Here is a 20,441-nt window from a genome sequence, read left to right as displayed (position 1 = left end):
AATGATGCTCGTGAATGAAAACTATAAAACAAGTTGTTATAGAGGAGAGCACAAATATTGTGCAGATTTCTTATTTTATTGCATGCTAAGGGACAACACACATCTTCAACGACCACAGTAATTTTGCAATAGGAAATACCTGCAGGGACACAAATATAGAAGCACAAAATCCTCAGAAAAAAAAATACACACACACACACACACACACACACACACACACACACACACACACACACACGGAAGAGCCAAAGAAGCTGGTACACCTGCCTAACATAGTGTAAGGGCCTCTGTGAGAATGCAGAAGTGCCGCAACATGATGTAGCATGCACTCGACTGATGTCTGAAGTAGTGCTGCAGGGTACTGATACCATGAATCCTGCTGGGCTGTCCATAAATCTGTTAAGAGTACAAGGGGGTGGAGATCTATTCTGAACAGCACGTTGCAAGGCATCCCAGATATGCTCAATAATGTTCATTTATGGGGTTTTTGATAACCAGCAGAAGTATTTAAACTCTGAAGAGTGCTCCTGGAGCCACTCTGTAGCAGTTCTGGACATGTGAGGTGTTGCACGGTTCTGCTGGAATTGCCCAAGTCCGTCGGAATGCACAATGGACATGAATGGATGCAGGTGATCAGACAGGGTTCTTACGTATGTGTTACCTGTCAAAATCTTATCTAGACATATCGGGGTCCCATATTACTCCAACTGCATGTGCCCCACACCCTTACAGAGCCTCCATCAGCTTGAACAGTCCCCTTGACACAATCTGAAATGATACTCGTCTGACCAGGCAACATGTTTCCAGTCATCAGCAGTCCATTGACGGTGATGGCAGGCCCAGGCAAGGCATAAGGCTTTGTGTCATGCAGTCATCAAGGGTTCACGAGTGGGCCTTAGGCTCCGAACGCCCATATCGATGATGTTTCGTTGAATGGTTTGCACGTTGACACTTGTCGATGGCCCAGCATTGATATCTGTAGCAATTTGCAGAAGGGTTGCACTTCTGTCATGTTGAACGATTCTCTTCAGTCGTAGTTGGTCCCATTCTTGCAGGATCATTTACCGCCCCCAGTGATGTCGGAGATCTGATATTTTACTGGATTCCTGGTACACTCGTGAAATGGTCGTACAGGAAATCCCTACTTCATCACTACCTTGGAGATGCCGTGTCCCATCGCTTGTGCATCGACTATAACACCACATTCAAACTCGCTCACACCTTGATAACCTGCCATCGTAGCAGCAGTAATCGATCTAACAACTGTGCCAAACCCTTGTCATCTTATATAGGCATTACCAACTGCAGTGCTGTTATTCTGCCTGTTTACATATCTCTGTATTTGAATATGCATATGTACCAATTTCTTAGTTTCTTTGGTGCTTCTCTCTCTCACTCTCTCTCTGATGAGGTGAATGAAATGTCATTCAGATTCATATTTTTTCCTTTGTTTTGTGTTGAATATTATAATCTGTGAGAAGTTTGATGTTATCCAGTTGATATTGTATATGTTTATGGACAATGTGTGTGTGTGCGTGCATGCACGCGCGCGCCACACACACACACACACACACACACACACACACACACACACACACACACACAAATTTTCAATGAACACATTACTGCACTGAAATTGTGCAGAAGTTATGTTGTACTTATATACAAATCAGTTGGTTTTACTAAGAAATTCATCAATGAAGTAGAAGGAGTTGGCCACCAATAAATCCTTTAGGCTTCTCTTAAACTGAATTTCATTGGTTGTTAAGCTTTTTATGACTGCTGGCAAGTTATTGAAAATGTGTGTTCCTGAATAATGCACACCTTTTTGTACAAGACTTAAGTGACTTTAAATCCTTGTGAAGATTATTCTTATTTCTAGTATTGATTCCATGAATTGAGCTGTTGGTTTGAAAAAGTGATATATTTTTAATGACAAATTTCATTACGGAATAAATATATTGGGAAGCAGTAGTTAGTATCCCTAGTTCCGTAAACAGGCTTCTGCAGGATGTTCTTGAGTTCACACCACATATAACTCTCACTGCACGTTTTTGTGCCTGGAAAACTTTAGCTTGGCTTGATGAATTACCCCAAAAAATAATCCCATATGACATTATGGAATGAAAGTAAGCATAGTATGCCAGCTTTTTCATTTTTATATCCCCTATGTCTGACAAAATTCGCATTGCAAACAGAGATTTGTTAAGACGCTTCAGCAGTTCTGTGGTGTGCTCCTCCCAGTTGAATTTATTATCAAGCTGTAATTCTAAGAATTTAACACCGCCCACTTCTTCTATCTGCTTGTCATCGTATGTTAGGCATATACTCGTAGGACACCCCTTACAAGTTCTGAACTGCATGTAGTGTGTTTTTTCAAAGTTTAGTGACAAAGAATTGGCTAGGAACCAGTGATTAATGTCCACAAATATTTTATTGGCTGATCTTTCTAAGACTACCCTTGATTTGCTATTTATTGCAATGTTTGTATCATCGGCAAACAAAACAAACTTGGCATCTGGTAATGTTACAGATGAAAGGTCATTGATATACACAAGAAAAAGTAAGGGCCCCAAAATGGAACCTTGTGGGACCCCACATGTAATTAGTTCCCAGTTGGATGATGGCTGATAGCTTGATACATGTCTCTTTCCTAATAACACCCTTTGTTTCCTACCAGAGATATAAGATTTGAACCATTTTGCAGCATTTCCTGTTATACTATAATATTCTAGTTAACTTAAAAGGATATTGTGACTTACACAGTCAAATGCCTTTGACAGATCACAAAATATACCAGTTGCCTGCAATTTTTTGTCTAATGAATTAAGCACATTTTCACTGTAAGTGTAGATAGCCTTCTCAATATGAGAACCTTTTAGAAATCCAAACTGTGACTTTGACAGTATGTTATTTGAGATAAGATGGTTATAAAGATGACTGTACATTACTTTTTCGAAAATTTTTGAGAATGCTGGCAACAGTGAAATTGGACGGAAATTTGATGCTATTTCTTTATCTCCATCTTAAACAGTGGCTTAACTTCAGCATATTTCAGCCATTCAGGAAATATTCCACTAATGAACGACTGGTTACACAGATAGCTTAATATGTTACTTAGCTCAGAATCACATTCTTTAATTAACTTTGTTGATATTTCATCATACCCACTAGATGTTTTTGATTTTAAAGATTTTATGATGGACATTATTTCTGTTGGGGTAGTGAGGGTCAAATTCATATTATGGAAGTTACTTGAAATGTCTGGTCTAAGGTAATCCATAGCAGCATCTACAGAACCTGACAACCCCATCTTGTCAGTAACAGTTATAAAATGTTTGTTAAAAAGTTCTGCAACACTATACACATCTATCACCAATGTATCATTTACTCTTAATGCTATTTGTTCCTGTTCATGTCTGGTTCTACCGGTCTCCTCCTTCACTATATCCCATATTGTCTTTATTTTGTTATCTGATATGACTATCTTTTCCTTGTAATATATTTGCTTTGACATCCGTATTACAGTCTTTAATATTTTGCAGTATTTCTTATAATGTGCTATAGCATCAACATTGGAAATGTTTCGGATTGACAGATACAGTTTTCTTTTTGTTTTACAAGATACCCCTATTCCTCGAGTAATCCATGGCTTCTTTGTAGACTTTGTTCTAACCTTGGTAAGTTTTGTGGGAAAGCAGTGTTTAATAAGGTAAGCACTTTATTAGCACAAATGTTATATTTTTCATTCATGCCATGAGCACTGTAAACATCAGTCTAGTGAATGTCTCTGAGGAGTGTCCTAAAATAATCAATTTTTGGCTTACTGATTACTGATTATCATAGCTGTATTATATTTGCTTAAAGCAATAACTACCCAAAGAAGAAAGAAAGTCCTTCATAGCTGCATACTAGGCCATGGCTGAGCAACAAAAATATAAATATAGTGACTCAATGATTGTGACAGGACAGAGAACTACTCAGGAACCTGTAGACACAGGCTAACAGCCATCAACAGCAAGTCACTGAGTTTGAACAGGAGGAAAACAACACAAGACAACAGACAACAGAGACATCACATCAGAGTAGTAAGTCCTAATGTGTAATGCAAACTGACAACCTAGGGTGTAGCAAATATTAAACAATCATTGAGTTATGAGAACAATACAAGGGAGAAGTGCAATCACAACAGGACAGAGTCTCTGCACCGCCAGCTTTTAACGGCAGCTGAAAGCACTTGTCAGCCGGCAAGATGGGCACGCTGCAGTGGCCTGTGCTGGAGCAGCAACACTAACACTCATGGAAGTGCTGCATAGTTCCTGTCATAAAAATCCACGTCTTCTGGTGAGCTTTCAAAATTGCTAGGCTGCGATACCAGATTTTGTGGTTGACAAAATTCAAGGGACCTACCTGGCATACACTTCTTTTTATAGCCCAGATCTGTACTAACAATCTCTTACAACACAGTTCTTGAAATATCTGCAAAGAATGAGTGCAGTCCACTAATTGTGAAATGCCTGTCTTCTTGCATGTTCTTTGTTTCGATTTTGCTTTGAGTCCGTCAGTCACCATTGAGGGCTGGTACGAGCGACTTTCGTCGTGAATTCTTCCGTCTGCCATTAAACATAATACACCAGTTCTGAACTGATGCATCATTCATCACATTACTGTAAACCTCAGTTATCAGTACATAAATTTGCAAAAATCTTCATTTCATTATCTTCAACCAATCACGAAATGACAATTGTTTGGACCACGTGATTCCCGATGTGCAGGGACAGAATTGTCTTGCTGCACATGACCGTCTGGCAAATATAAAAACTAATAACACAAGAATGAAATGAAATACCATTCTTCTCTCCCTTTTAAATAAAATTAACCATACACGAAGTTTACACAATGCGGTTTTACCACCACAAACTCTTTAAAATTTTCTGCAGTGCTTTACTTAATTTGATGTACCACAGTAACTATTGCAAATAACAAAAAGGAATTCAGCACTTTATTTAACCACGATATCACTCTGTAAGATGTGGAAATATCGCATTCTTTCACAAACAGTTTTCTTAAAATAGAGGAAAAAATGCAGCAGCCCCAGTTTGTAAGCCAGGCAAAAATTCCATCTTCTGTTAACCACTGTAGACTAATCAGTCTCACTAATCTGCTTTGCAAATTACTGTAGAGAATTGTGGATCATGAATCATGAAAATTTTTGTCCACCTATCACTGTGACTTACTGAATAGTCAGTCAACAACGGATCACCTTGTCCTTTTGGAATTGGCAGCCCGGCATGCTTTTACCAACCACCTATTCGAACCTGGGTGTCTCTGTACCATTTTTATGTCTTAGACTTCCCTCTATAACCTAACTGATAACTCCTGAAAAGCTCAGGATGTGATCTCTCAACCAATATCTTTTTTAAGTTGAGCTCTACCATAACTTTCTTTTTTCCCCACCAGTTCAATACCATTCCTCTTCATTGGGTTTATGATCTAATCTTCAGCATTCTTTGGCAGAACTACACTCCAAAAGTTTATTTTCTTCTCTCAACTGTTTACTGTCCATGTTTCCCTTATGTGCAAGGCTACACTGAAGACAAATTCCTTCAGAAAAGATTTCCTGCCTGTTATATTTGTATTCAGTGCTCAAATTTCTGTTTGCAGAAGTGCATTTTATATGCTCTCTGTCACTGTCTGCTATTTTGCTGCCCAAATAGCAAAACTTGTTTGATACTTTTAGTATCTCATTTCCTGTTATTATACTCCCAAGATCGCCTGATTTAATTAAACTGTGTTCCATTATCTTTGTTTTATTTTTTGTTGATGTTCATCTTATAACCTCTTCTCAAGGTGATGTCAAGTCTGTTCAACTGTTCTTCCCAGTCTTTTGCTGTCTCTGACAGAGCTACTGTGGTGTCAACAGCAATTTGCAAAATTTTTATTTCTTCCCCGATTTCCAAATGTGTCTTGATTTCCTTCACAGCTTGCTCTACATACACATTGAATAACATCAGGGATAGGGTACAACCCTGTCTTTCTTAATTTTCCACATGCATAAAGCTGCAGTATCACCTGGAATCACCATATCTTGACCATACTCCGTCGCTAGGATTTCAGAGGCACTTTCTGTCTCATATACGGAAGAATAGCATAATTCAGGGATTGCTGTTAAGTGTTACAGTATTCCTTATGGCCATTAATGGAATTGTGCAATCAGTGAGTGTGGTGGGTGCACCTGTTCTCTGTGTTGAGAACTTTTGCATTTGTTTCACCTCCTGTGACTTTAGCTGAGCATTAACTTCAAGCAGCTGTACAGAAGTCTTCTTGGGTTCTCTTTCGTTGCTTTCAGTTTTCCCCTCACTAAAACACAGAAGGTGCCTTTTTGTTATCACATCATGCTCCATTCAGATAGGAGCTCTGTTTGGAGAATGAATGCCTTGAGGTATGTAGTACTGTTTTTTGGTTCCTCTCTTAAGGGGGGATGTAATGGAAAATGTAAACATTTATTTCAAAAATCATTAAAGCCATATTTATTAATGTACAAACATAAAAATTTGATTGTGTAAAGCAAAAAAAAGCTGTGTTTTGACGGAAAAAATATTATAAAATATGCAGGATTAATATTTTGCAGAAATTTGAATTTTTTTATTGTCTTTTTTATAAAAAGACATAACTCAAATTCTAATCATGCAATTAATTTGAAAATTTTATTGTAGTGTCCTGAGAAGGTTATAAGACCACTGAACTACAGTTATTAATTTATGGTACAAATTATATCATTAACGGAGATTTTAATTTTGCACATCCAAAATTCTATTTTTTTCTACATACAGTCATCTAAAAATCAGAATGTGATAACAGAATCTCATAGTTCCAGGGAGACAGCAACATGCTGTGAACAGTTTCTGAAAATTTGATAGCACTAGCACATATACTTTTTGAGAAAAAGCTTCTAATAACATAAAAAATGTAAAACAGAGAAAAATAGGTTCAAAGATTTTCTTCTTATAGTTCTACATGTAATAAGCTTAGCTCAATTTTAAAATCGTCCTTACTGATACTCCTCATCCTCCAGGTTTCTCTTCTCTTCTCTCCTCTTTGAATCTGCCTCGCCTGTATTTGCAGGTAAGACACTGATCTCTTGGCTTTCTTGACCCTGCTCTCATCAATGGTGTAAAATGCTTTTGTTGTAAACACACCAGGACCTATACCAGCTCTCTTCAGCACTTCAGTTCTGCCATTATTTCCATTATTGTAACATGAAACTGCACCATAGACACCTATTTTGAGTACTTCAAGACCACAGAATGTCCTTTTTTATCATCTAATCCAAATTAAATTATTGAGGCTTTCATTTGCATTTTGTGTCATTCTGTGAAGACACTTCCTCAGTAAATCAGGGTTTGCAAGAAACCTGAATGCGGGCTTAATTGCATTCATAACAGGTTCTGGCAACGAATTTTTATGAGAATACATATCATTTCTGTTGTTGAACATACACCAATCGTCTTTCGGACACAGATTGTGCATTGGTGTTTGGTCAGTGGAATGTTTGTGGAAAAAAAATGCCCACACAGTATGCCTCATTGCCTCTAAAGTTTTTTTTCTTGTTAGCTTTCCCATAAAATAACTAAAGAGAATAAATTTCTTTCAGAGTAAGCCTGCCTTTTCCTCCTAGCAGTTTTCCAGCCTCAAGTACTTCACCTTTCTTCTCTTTCAGCAAGTGACGAGGCCTACCACCAAGCAGCCTCTTTTCGATGTGGCCAACACATTCCAACTTTTCTATTGTTATATTGTACAGATTTTTTATCTATTACAGCTTTGAATGAAGAGGAATCCCCATCACCAAGGTGTTTAGTATATCTAAGACCATAATGGTCCTCAGGTCTGGAGAACATCCTCACAACTGCAGCAGCCTCCATGCCCCCATTTGAGCCACTATAATTTTTAGAGAATGCTACTGCCTGCTGTTCTTGCCACAGTTTCTCATTGTCTTCATTGTTAGACATTTTCCTTGTTGCACACTGGTGGCAGTATTTAGACATAATTTCTACATCTAAAACTTTACCTGTGTCAGTACCAATAACAGATGCAACTCCATACAGAGATGTGTGACCCCTTTTCATCCAGGTCCCATCTACACACACACACACACACACACACACACAGGTCAGTAACATTTGTAGGAGATTCATTGTCATGAATATCTACCCCAGGATCTATTTCTTTTTGGTTTATTTCCACCACTTCATCCACTGCTTGCTTCATAGAAACTTTGGCAGTATCACATACAGCATCAGACATTTATTATTTTTTCAAACCTTGTACAGGGTAGAGGTATGTTCAGAAAACACAATAAATCACCTCCTTCCCTGCCCTGTCCAAGGCATCTCATAGCATATGCTAACCTAAAATTGCTTTCATAGGTCAGTGTCAGTTTTTTTTAGAGGAAGAAAATGAAAATTTTTTCATCGCCACACAAATGACAAATTAATTTAAAATTACAAGCTATTCCCACTCATCTTTCTTCAACAACAATCAAGCATTCCGTATTTTTACACCTAACAGATGAACATGACAACTTTATAGCTTGGCAGAGAAGCTCTAAATCAATGACTGAATCCAGTGGAATCCATATCAACATCATTCATGCACCTGTACAATTCTCCTGCCCCAAGTTTCGATGTTGAAGCTGAGAGCTTATGTTCTTCATTTCGAGCTGCTTTCTCCTTTTTGTTGTTAAACTGATTTCCATGAAACCCTCCATTTCCTAAACACTGTTTTTCCACCACACATTATGCATAAATCTTGACTTCCAGGTAAAGGTTTCTGAACTCAACCTTCCACCTACTAATGTGTTAATATTGTCAAAAAATAAATAAACCACATGGAAGAAAGGTTTCAGGCAAAGATATAGATGTCGGCCAGAGACATAGAAAGAAAATAGCCTTCACACTGACAAAAATTCTGCTGAAGCAAGCAGTTTCCCAAATGTTGGAAAAGGTGGGATTGGCTGCCAGTGCAGAGCTAATCAGCGTAACAATTTAAAGGCATTTCTAAAGCTGCTATCATGATAAAATTCACACACATCATAGATTAAACTGTGTAGATCAAGAAAATAATATCTTTGAAAAATTGATTTTTTGGACCAAAATCCATTACATCCTCCCTTAAAATAAATGCTGTTATCCTATATGTCAGCTTACAACATGTTGTATGAGGAAGCTTAATTTTCCCACATTTTTAACCACATGTCTTGGAGTGCAAATTGTTTCACTGTCCTAAACTCCTTTAGGGCACTGATTTTGTACGAACTAAACTATAGATGCCAGATGTTTGTTTCAGCAGCAATGTCTCTTTGATCCAGTTTGCCATTGCGTGGTAAGGCTAGTCTCTGTACAAGCCCCTTTGATTGTCTTATTGCCTTTGCAATTTCAGTGCTGGCAACTGCTGCTCAGTTCCGTATCATTGTCTTCTTCTTCTTCTTCCTTTTTATGGGACTAGGTGTAACAACTGTTCTATGTTAATGGACCATCATTATTTGTGCCATCTCTTCTTGGATTTCCGGGGACTTTTTGTCCTCCTCATGATCCTTCCATTATTCCATATTTAATATATGAGAAACTATCAGCCTCGATTGCAGTAATGAAACCGACCTTTATCTGGGTTTCATCCCAAATAATTTAGCCTTCTTCCAAAGATATACCTGAATCTATAATTTGTCTTGGGCATGGACTAGAAATAAAACTAAAACAGCCTGAATACGCATTTTAAACTTTTTAAAAATGCGGTACATAAGCATTAAGTCAACATCAAGACTTGACTCAAGCTCTGGCGTGTGCCTCATCTCCATGGAAGCTGTGTGGTGCGCCTCTGGAGCTCACGTGAAACTAAGTAGGACTAGGTAACACGCTGCAAATCAACATAGCAGGGAACATTCTGCATGTCTACCGAAACTCTAGAGTCCATCTATGCCCTGGAATGGTCCCGTTATTCAGTGGTGTTTGTGTGGACCCCAGGACATGTCTGAATCCCAGGCAACGAACTTGCTGACAGGCTGGCCAAACAGGCTATGTGGAAACTGCTTCTGGAGATGGGCATCTCTGAACCTGACCTGTGTTCTGACTTACGCCTTACTTCACGGAAGCTCTTCTGCGAGGTTCGCAGAAGAGCTTCTGTTAAGTTTGCAAGGTAGGAGACGAGGTACTGGCAGAATTGAAGCTGTGGGGATGGGTCGTGAGTTGTACTTGGGTAGCTCAGTTGGCAGAGCACTTGCCCGCGAAAGGCAAAAGTCCCGAGTTCGAGTCTCGGTCCGGTGCACAGTTTTAATCTGTCACGAAGTTTCATATCAGCGCACACTCCACTGCAGAGTGAAAATCTCATTCAGGTGGGACCTTTGTTTTCCTCCAGCTACTGGACATGGTTTATTGTTTGAGGGATGTAAGAGATTCTAGTTAACAGAGGGGCTAATTCAGCCACAGTTTTGGTGTAGAGTCTGATAGGGATTCCATTGGGGCCCTGGAGCTTTGTTCAGTTTTAACAATTTCAGCTGTTAGTGTCAGTGACAAACATCTATTTCCCTCATCTTCTTAGTGGTATGAGAATTAAATTGGGGCAATACTCCTGTAAAGGAACATTTGAAAACAGAATTTAACATTTCTGCTTTTGCTTTGCAACCCTCTATTTCAGTTGCTGTCTTGCCCATGAGTGACTCCACGCTAACTTTGATGCCACTAACTTAAACACCGAGAATTTCTTATTTTGTGAAACATGATTTTGACAATATTCTGCTACAGTAGTCACTGAAGGCTTCATGCATTACTCTCTTGACTATCAAACTTGTTTCATTCAGCATCTCTCTGTCTATACACCTAAACTTATTTTTTTGCACGTTTTCTTCTGTAGCCTTTGTTTCTTTACTGTGACTATATAACTGTATAGCAGGGGGGGGGGTGTCTCTCCCCCACCATGAACAGTTTTGCTGTGTACATATCTATCCTGTGCAAGGTCTATTATTTTTTTTAAAAATTGGACCCTAGTTCCTCTATGTGCTCTTGTCCCATGCTAAAAGCTTCAAGTTTCTCATTGAGGTGTGACATTACTCCTTTTTTCCTCTCTTGTTTAATGTTACCCTTTGTACTTGGGTAATCATAGTTGATATAACTGCCGTACGATCACTGAAACCAGTTTCGATGTGGACTTCCTCAAAGAGGTCAGGTCTGTTTGCTACCATTAGATCTAAATATATCTGTCGTGATCGGAATTCTGAACTACCTGTTGTAGGTAGTGTGCAGCATTTAGTAATGTTTCACTGGATGTCTTCTCACACCCACCTCTAACAAAACTATACCTGTCCCAATTGATTGTTTGATGATTAAAGTTTCCTCCAATGATTATAGTACAATTAGCAAACTTATGCACAAATGAACTGAGGTTTTCTTTAAAGCTTCTGGTTACATCAGGAGGTGAGTCTGGTGCTTGATAGGACCCTATTATAGTTTTATGCCTACCCTTGACACTGAGTCCTGCCCAAGCCACCTCACATGCAGCTTCAGTTTCTGTCTCAGTGGATGTGACTTTGTCTACTTTGACAAATACTCCACTTCCATTACTCATGTTGCTGTCCTTTCAGTATACTCATAAATTTTCTCCAAAGATCTCACTACTGTCAACTTCAGGTTTTAACTAGCTTTCTGTGCATAATATTATATGAGCTTTAGTGCTTTTTAGGAGTGCTTCAAACTGGCACTTGATTGCAAATACTTTGGCAGATAACCACTAGAATTTTAATACTCTCACTGTGGCAGGCATTTCTTTTGATCTTGCACTGATACTTCTGAGTTTCCTACAGCTATCATAATCTGGATTGGATGTACAGTTGCCTAATCTAAAAAGCTCTTTTGTTGCACCCCACGCACAGTCAGCTACCTGGTTAGCAGCCTCTGATGTGTTGTGCACACCTGATCCATTTAAGGAGACCCTACAACTATCAACCCTAGAGCGCAAGTCTAGGAACTCACAGCCTAACTTGTCACAGAGAATGTGGTTCAAGCCTTCTACTCGACTCAGAACCAGGAGTCCACAGTCATCTCTGGGGACAATGCTGCAAATTGTGAGCTTCATTGAAACTTTGTGAGCAAGGCTGATATTCTCATCTGTCTCTGCTAGTCATTGGAATGATTAAAGTATGACCTTGAAGCCCAGGGAACAGGTGTCATTTGTTGAGATTGGATTCCATTAGGAAATTTGTGCACCACAACCACACAAGTACTGCAAACCAGGGAAACTCCGGTATTGGTTGTATAAATTTTAAACTATTTTTTTATTATTGCATATTGATTTCAATCAGACTGCTCATCTTCAGTGCTAAAATGAAATAAATCACACAGTCAAACGTAGACAATCAATGCGCAAACATCTGTCAATTTGCAAAAGAAAACATTGAGTTTCACAAGGGAACATGCATACTAAGACTAAATCCAATGGACTTGTATAATAATGCACCAAATATAACTTCAAACATAGGTGTTAATAGTGAAAAGATTCTAATTAAGCCAGCTGCTTACAAAAAATTATGCAGCTAAGCTCCATGTTTGTAAGGACACCATCAGTGCCCTCTATATTGAATATATTTATAGTACACAGTATTTGTTAGTACGTCTGAAGAAAATAGGTTGTACAGAGATTTATATTAATCAAAATACAGAATTATACAATTAAAAATATTGTATCTTGTAAAAAAAAACATAGTGCAAAATTACACAAACAATTTCAAATGCCTTTTCTAGAAATATGTGTCAACGAAACCATGATATTAGTAACACTGTAGCAGATATTAAAAAAATACATATCTTTCTTATTAAAATATTTTGTCCACCTGGAACTGAAAGCCAAAACAAGATCATACAACTATGCCCTCTGGTGTGTCAAATCCAAATAAATCTATTTCAATTTCATTTTCATTTTATAAATTATTTACATGCTAGTGTGAAAAAATTATAGATGCAAGAACTCTTCCCTGTATTCTTTCAGTAAACCAATATTTGCATTATGGACGAACTGTTTCAAAAATATTTACTTGCAGATGCTAACCAATAGATGTATTGATTCAGTTTGCTTTTTGTGATGTTAATATTGACTGTTTATACTAACAAATGTAAATTATGAAAAATATTGTAACCTACACTGATGTTACTGATCATTAGAAATAAAGTGTGTATCAAGTTAGCAAAACAAAGGTGTACAGATAATCCGTACGGTAAACTTCTCATATTGTGAGCAACTATAGTGGCACTGTAGAAGTACTCACCCAAAGATGTGTTAATATTTTCCTGGGAGACTGATAGACTTCTAATTTTTAAACTTCAGGAGCCAGACAGCCCATGAATAACTCCGAGAGGACACTGTCCGGCAGTTTTTGACTGCAGAATATCGCCATGTCTGAGGGGTTCTAGATATCTGCCCTTAAACCCTGTATGCAACAATTTAAGCTGTGATGTTAAATCTGGGAGAGCATGCCAAATGTGCCACAAAATTAGATCCCTCCACTGTACCTTTTCTGTTTAAAGCCACATGCTCACAATACCTCACCTCTGGCTTTCTTCCTGTTAGTCCTATATCAATAGCATTATATTCAGCACGAGAACTTATATACACTCCCGATTCCTGCAAATAGTTGAATATGTGGATGTTATTGACTAAGAGGTTTCTGTTGTAAAGAAAACCACTATATTTTGTTTCTTAAAAACTGAAGCTGTTCTCATGCCAATAGTCCCATAATACAGCATAGTGATATTTCTTAGCTTGCCCTACATTATTTTCAGGATTCTTTTTTTGCTCTTTGCAATTTTGTTGTACATGCTCATTGGGATGATTATTTTTTCCAGCAGTATACTGTATTATTTTAAGTTCCGAATCATAGTCGGAGTTTGACAAAGGCAGTTTAAAAATTCTGTTAAAGGCAAAATGGAGAAAGGCTTTCTTATGTGAATAGTGGTGATTAGAATTAGTCTAGAATAACATCTCTATATGTTGCTTTTCTGAAGATTCTGAATACATGCCTGCCATTATCATTCATTATAGTTAGATGCAGAAAACTGATAGAGCCCATTGTGAAGACGATTTTTTCATGAAGACAATTTAATTTGTTCAGAATTTCATCAATATCGGATCTATTGCCTTTGATAAGCAAGAGTGTATCACCTGCATATCTGTAATAATATGTTATCTTCTTAGCATAATTGAGGTGCTGGTGAAAACACTTTATTTGTAAATGATTGATGAAGATATCTGCTAGAAAGATCTGATATGGCATTTCCCATGCTAATACCATTTTTATATATATTTTTCCGTCAACTGAAGCTGTAATTTCAATGGTTTGCAAGGAGTCATGTGTTCCAAATATGTACATTGTACAGAAGAGTAGTTTCACAAAGTTATCATTTAGCTTGCATTATTACACTTGCATCTCTTGCAGCCTTTTACCCTCTTTCTGTCCCTGTTTACTCTCTTTCTCTCCTTTTCCTTTTGTTTCTCTCTTTTGCACCTTCTTTCAGATTATTTTCTAACACTTTTTTTTGTGTGTAAATAAGATCCTGCACATAAGTAATTGCAGTCTGCCAGCAATATTATTGTGCAAACATTTGTCATATAGATATATTTCTGTTGGATGGAATCATTGTCACATTAACAATAGTATTTCCACTCGTGTCGCAGGAAGCTGATAATCAAAGGGTGTCGAGGTGACCCTAAAGTTGTTGATGGTCTGAGTGAGCAGATGCCCAGTCTTGAAGTCCACGGCACCATTGAAGAGGAGGAGCCAGTTTACAACACGGAGGATCACGAGAGTGACGAGGAACTTGCAGAGGAAGAGAATGCCGAACCTGGTGATGTAGGTGAAGCACATAATGACAGTTTGGAGAGCGATGAAGATGGTGACGGTTATAGTATCAGTAGCAGTGATAATGAGTGAAATAACAGTATTTGCGCTGAAAACAGCCTATTTCTTCCCTTTTTTGATGATACAATATTTAAAGGGAACTTTAACTCTTAATACCAACTACATCTTGGCTTTACCTGTGTAACTGGATGAAAATTTATTACTCCTCAACTATTGTTACTGGGCTGTGTGTGTCATAGTGTACTCTTAAGCTGTCTAGTGCTGTGAAACCCGAGATTGCTTTTTTTAACATTGTTATTAAGTTGACATTCCAGTAAAATCGTATTAATAATGATAAAAACTGTTTTGAAGTAAGATAATTACAAAAATGTATAAGGAACATGCAGGTGGAATATAATCATTTACAGTAATGTTGTTTCAGTTTCTGTTGCAATGATTGTTGTTGTGGTCTTCAGTTCAGAGACTGGTTTGATGCAACTCTCCATGCTACTCTATCCTGTGCAAGCTTCTTCATCTCCCAGTACCTAATGCAACCTACATCCTTCTGAATCTGCTTAGTGTATTCACCTCTTGGTCTCCCTCGACGATTTTTACCCTCCACGCTGCCCTCCAATACTAAATTGGTGATTCCTTGATGCCTCAGAACATTTCCTACCAACCGATCCCTTCTTCTAGTCACATTGGATTTGAAATATCTTATTTATTTGAAGTGATAAAATGGCAACATTAATGATCTAGCAACTCTAACTGTGTAGGAAACAGCTAAGAAGAATGTGTGTGACTGCAGATGGTCTTTGGTCCTGATCACCAGATAAATACCACCTTACTGCGAAATGCCATTGGCAGTCTTGTTGTATTTTGTTGTGGTCTTCTAGCTTCTTTTATTCTATATACACCACTGTTAGAGGAAAAGTCTAGCGATCATAGATGAAGATGTCACACCTCTGTTGTAAGCTAAAGCAGATGGATAAGCCCTACCACAGGTAATGTTTTGACCGAATGAAATAAAAGGTGGGTTGTGATGAAAACATACAGAGTAGCAGAATGAATAAGCTATTGGAACACTCCCCCTCCACACACACACACACACACACACACACACACACACACACACACACAGACAGACAGACAGACAGAGAGAGAGAGAGAGATATTATTCTGCATGTATCAGTATGCTGAAGAGGTAAGACAGTTAAATTCAATCACAGTTCTAATGTTGATGTAATTGCATCTGGAAACAGCATTTTAGAATGATGCATACTCTATCATACATGCATACAACATTTGTCTAAATCTAGCGGTAAAGATAAGAGATATTAATTGATGATGTAATTACCAATATACAACAATACAGAAAATAATTACAGGTCAAGCACAGACATTGCTGAACACCATGGGGCATTAACAGAGGTATCAGACAGGAAAAATCTTTAGCATTGCAACAAAAAAAGCAATCACACATATGGCGACAATAAACATAAATACAATCTAAAGGTTGGAGCGGTATATACCTAATGGGGAAACATTCTCCAAAACATTAATCTGTTACTTAGATGTCGCATGTTCATTAGTACATAGGAATACCGATGGTAAGTGAAAGTTGCTTGTTCAAAAGATGCACCAGAATAGCTACTTATAACAACTAATCTTTATTATCTTTATTCACGACAGACTCTTTTTTAGCATTTATCACAATTATCAAGTATGTGCAAATACAGTTTTGTTGAGAAGATGTATAAATGTAAATGTCATTTATATTAAAGTAATTATATTGTACTCATGTCTAGAATGATGCCATGTCAGGTCATCAGTGAACTGTCTTATAACTGTCACTTATTTTTTGCAACATTATATATTTACAAATATTATACAGGTGAACAGCAATATTGTTTTATTAACTAAATTTTGTTACAGTTCTCTTTGGTTGTTGTTTATATTTGCTTACATTACTTTCGGTTTATCCATTTTAGAGTTCTACAAGTTCAAAAAAGTATTTGAAATAGTACTTGTGTCTAAACCCTGTATGCTTGTTTAATACTTCGTGTGGATATTTTCTCGTATGTACATAGATTTCCAGTTCAAGAATGTTCATTGCAAAACCTTTTGGTATTCCGTGCAGAATTTGGAGTGTATTGTCAATTATATCTGCAGTTTGGGCTTGATTTTTCAAATGTAGAAAAAAGCTAAACTGGTTATTCTCCCTGTCTCTATGAACAGTCTTGAAGAATTGTAAATCTATATACCCATGAGAGAATTTCCACAAGAAATGTTAAGCAAGCATACGGAATGTAGACACAAGTACTACCTCAAATACCTTACTGAACTTTTAGAACACGAAAATGGATAAATTGGAAATAACATATGCAACTACGAAAGATAATCAAGACAAAATTTAGTTAGTAAAATAATATCACTATTCATCTGTATAATATCTGTTAAACATATAATGTCTTAAGAGTAGATAAGCCCACCCTAATTAACATATTAATTTCAATATATTTGTCATTTATCATCTTATCAAAGCAATAAAAGTTATAAGACAGTTCGCTAATGACGTAATGTGGACATTACATCATTCTAGACGTGAGTACAATATAGTCACTTTCATATATGTGACATTCACTTTTATGCACAGTCTCACCAAAATTGTATTATTCACAAGTATTTGAAAAAGATGGTAAATGGCAAAGCAGTCTGTTGAAAATAAAGATTATTTATTATAAGCAGCTATTCTGGGGCACCTGTCTAATAACTGGTGTCATTATCTGACACTTATTACACTGCTGGCCCTAAAGAAGTGAAAAAAAAAATAAAAATTGGGTCTCAGCAAATGTAAACTGGAAGAGGGAAGCATTAAAAAACTATGTACAATCTCTCATAAATCCAACACAAGCAAAATGTGATGCCTATAGGGCAGCATATAAGAAGTTGATAAAAGAAACCAAAACCAATTACAGATAAACAAAATTATAGCTTCTGATAACATCACAAAGACCATACGATTACACACAATGAAAGAGAGGGAAGATGTAGACATGAAAAACAGTGGAAATATGACTATCAACAAAAGTGGAAAGTAAATCACGAACTCTAAAGAAATTGGTAATATTTTAACTCAACATTATCTTGAGGTAGTGGGCAAATTATGACACATAATGAATACGAAGTACTCCTCATGTTCCTTCTCCCAACAAATGAACCAGAATTAGTAAAAATAATACACAGATTAAAAAAAATACTGATGGGTTAGATAGTATGTCCAGTAGAGTAATTAAATGCTGCCTGCAGTGGGTGATGAAGCCTCTGGCTTTTCTCATAAACTTAACCATGGAACAAGGAATATTCCTGAACTGCACTCTACCTTTTTCTTTTTTTTTTTTTTAAAAAAAAAGGGTAGAGTAGAGTAAAGTGATCACTATTTTCAGAGCATGCAGCAAGGAAGGTCCAGACAATTATTGACCAGTATTTATTACACCTGTCTTATCTAAAATAATAGAAAGTGCAGTTAAAGACAGAAGAGTAAATTTTTAGAGAATTGCTATTCTTTAAATGGTGGACACCATATACATGTATTTTGTTGATATTTTTTATTTGGTACATTAAATTGTACATGTACAGTACAGCACATCAGATACTGGACAGACCAATGCAAGTATGTCTTCATGTTTACCTGATGTTATCTGTGTATTAATAAATACAATTTTTTCAACTCTGGATTATAATTATACCATGTTAACTAGAAAATTACAACTGAAAATATGAATAAACTAATATTAATAAAGTCAGTCTTTACATGATACAAGTAAATAGTCATGGTTTCACAATATTTTTGTAAGTGAAGAAGATTGTAGTTTGTACACTTCATATTAATTCTGTTGGGTTCTAAAAGATTTTCTAGGAACTCTTCCAGATTATAGAAGCAACATGTTAATAGATATTATTTTAATATTGCTGTAAATTTTTTAGATCAGTTATTTTGTTTTAGCAACTTTCTGGAAATAATTTTACTTTGGTGTTATGTTCCTTTCAGCATAAACTGGTTATTATTTTGAGCATGTAAAAGTCAGTTTTTTTGCCTTTTTTAATCATGATATTGATTAAGATGACAACAATGATGAAGATTTTAATTTTTGAGAAGGGCACTAGGATTTATTTTTGCATATTTCTTAATAAACATTGCACTTTCAAAAAGGTGAATACATGGAAGAGCAAGACTCCCCATCCTTTTAAACATAGTCTGCAGGGTTTGTTCCTTTTTATTCCAACCATGATTCTCACTATTCTTTTTTTTTGCATCTTCAAGAGTCTTAGACAAGATTGCAAGCTACCCCAGAAAGTGATCCCATTCTTCAGAACAAAATGTATATTAGCACAGTAAACAATCAGACAGTCCTTATGACAACAGTTTTCAAGTACTCTCATTAAAAAGCATGTGGTACTTAGTCTCTTAAATATGCTGTCAAAGATGTGCAGTATCTTTGATATCTGAATTTTTATATCCTCTTTGCATTTTCTCTTGACATGAAAATTTAGTGCTTTCATTATGTTTGTTTTAGCTGAACCAGTTTACAACTTTTGTTAATGTCTCGTTTTGTGTTGTCTGTAACATTTATGCTGACTAAAATGCTTGTCATCCGCAAACTGGATGGTGCTGTCAGTGTTGGGTTAATGCTAGGTCATTTATATGCTAACAGCCTTGCCACAATAGTAACACTGGTTCCCATCAAATCACTAAAGTGAAGCACTGTCGGGCTTGGTTAGCACCTGGATGGGTCAGCATCCAGGTCTCAGCAGGGTGCAATTTCAACCCTTGTGAGGCCGATTGAGGAGCTACTTGGCTGAAGTAGCAGCCACCACTCGTGAAACCTGACAACAGCCAGGAGAGCAGTGTGCTGACCACATGCATCTCTGCATCCACATCTGGTGATGCCTGAGGGCTGAGGATGACATACCGGCTGGTCAAGACCTATTGGGACAGTGTTTGTTTTGTTTGCTTAGGTCATTTATATGGATCAAAAATATAATGGGACCCAGTACTGAGCCCTGTGGTACACCATACTTATTTGTAATGAGAATGGTGTGGTTGATTTATTATTTTATTGAAACCGTATTTCTACTATTTGTTTGCTGACAGTAAAATATGGCAGTTGGGTGCACCTCTGACACCAACATTATCAAAGTTTATGCAACAAGAAGATATAGTCTATGATGATGAAAGCCTGTATAGATCAAGACATATGCCAGTTATTTGTTGTCCACTACCAAGTTTTTGGAGCATTTGACTCACAAAATTCAAACACAGTGAAATCCCTAGTTTACATTTTCACACAGTCCAGACTTAAAAAATGCAGAACCAAGGAAAATGTTAAATGATGAAAAATCGCAAACCTTTCCAATACTTTGTATAAAATCTAAGTGAAGAAAATTAAATGTACAATGCAATGTTTATACAATAATTTGTGGTAATGAATTTCATCAGTTAAAAAGATCACATATGTGTAACAGCTAGTAAAAACTGATCAAAAAATTGAAATTAGTAACT

The 20,441-nt window shown here is 36.9% G+C and overlaps 1 protein-coding gene across 5 annotated transcripts in view; it reads left to right on the top strand.

Annotated features, from left to right (window-relative positions):
• The window catches only part of LOC126214844 (uncharacterized), a 99,746-nt gene extending 84,437 nt beyond the window's left edge, over positions 1-15,309 (top strand). For 3 of the 5 annotated variants that reach the window (XM_049941474.1, XM_049941475.1, XM_049941477.1), the window contains one exon: positions 14,716-15,309. In XM_049941474.1, the coding sequence (XP_049797431.1) occupies positions 14,716-14,971 (256 nt within the window). In that variant the 3' untranslated portion in view covers positions 14,972-15,309. Of the gene's footprint in view, positions 1-3,624; positions 3,713-3,867; positions 4,089-14,715 lie in introns of all 5 variants that reach the window. The other 2 variants (XR_007542071.1, XM_049941476.1) reach the window with 2 other exon arrangements.
• The last annotated feature ends 5,132 nt before the right edge of the window (positions 15,310-20,441 follow it).

The sequence above is a fragment of the Schistocerca nitens genome, chromosome 12 (genome assembly GCF_023898315.1).
Source record: "Schistocerca nitens isolate TAMUIC-IGC-003100 chromosome 12, iqSchNite1.1, whole genome shotgun sequence".
In the NCBI taxonomy this organism is placed as follows: domain Eukaryota; kingdom Metazoa; phylum Arthropoda; class Insecta; order Orthoptera; family Acrididae; genus Schistocerca; species Schistocerca nitens.
The sequence above is the reverse complement of the archived record's forward strand: the minus strand, read 5'-3'. Positions and strand labels throughout refer to the sequence as shown.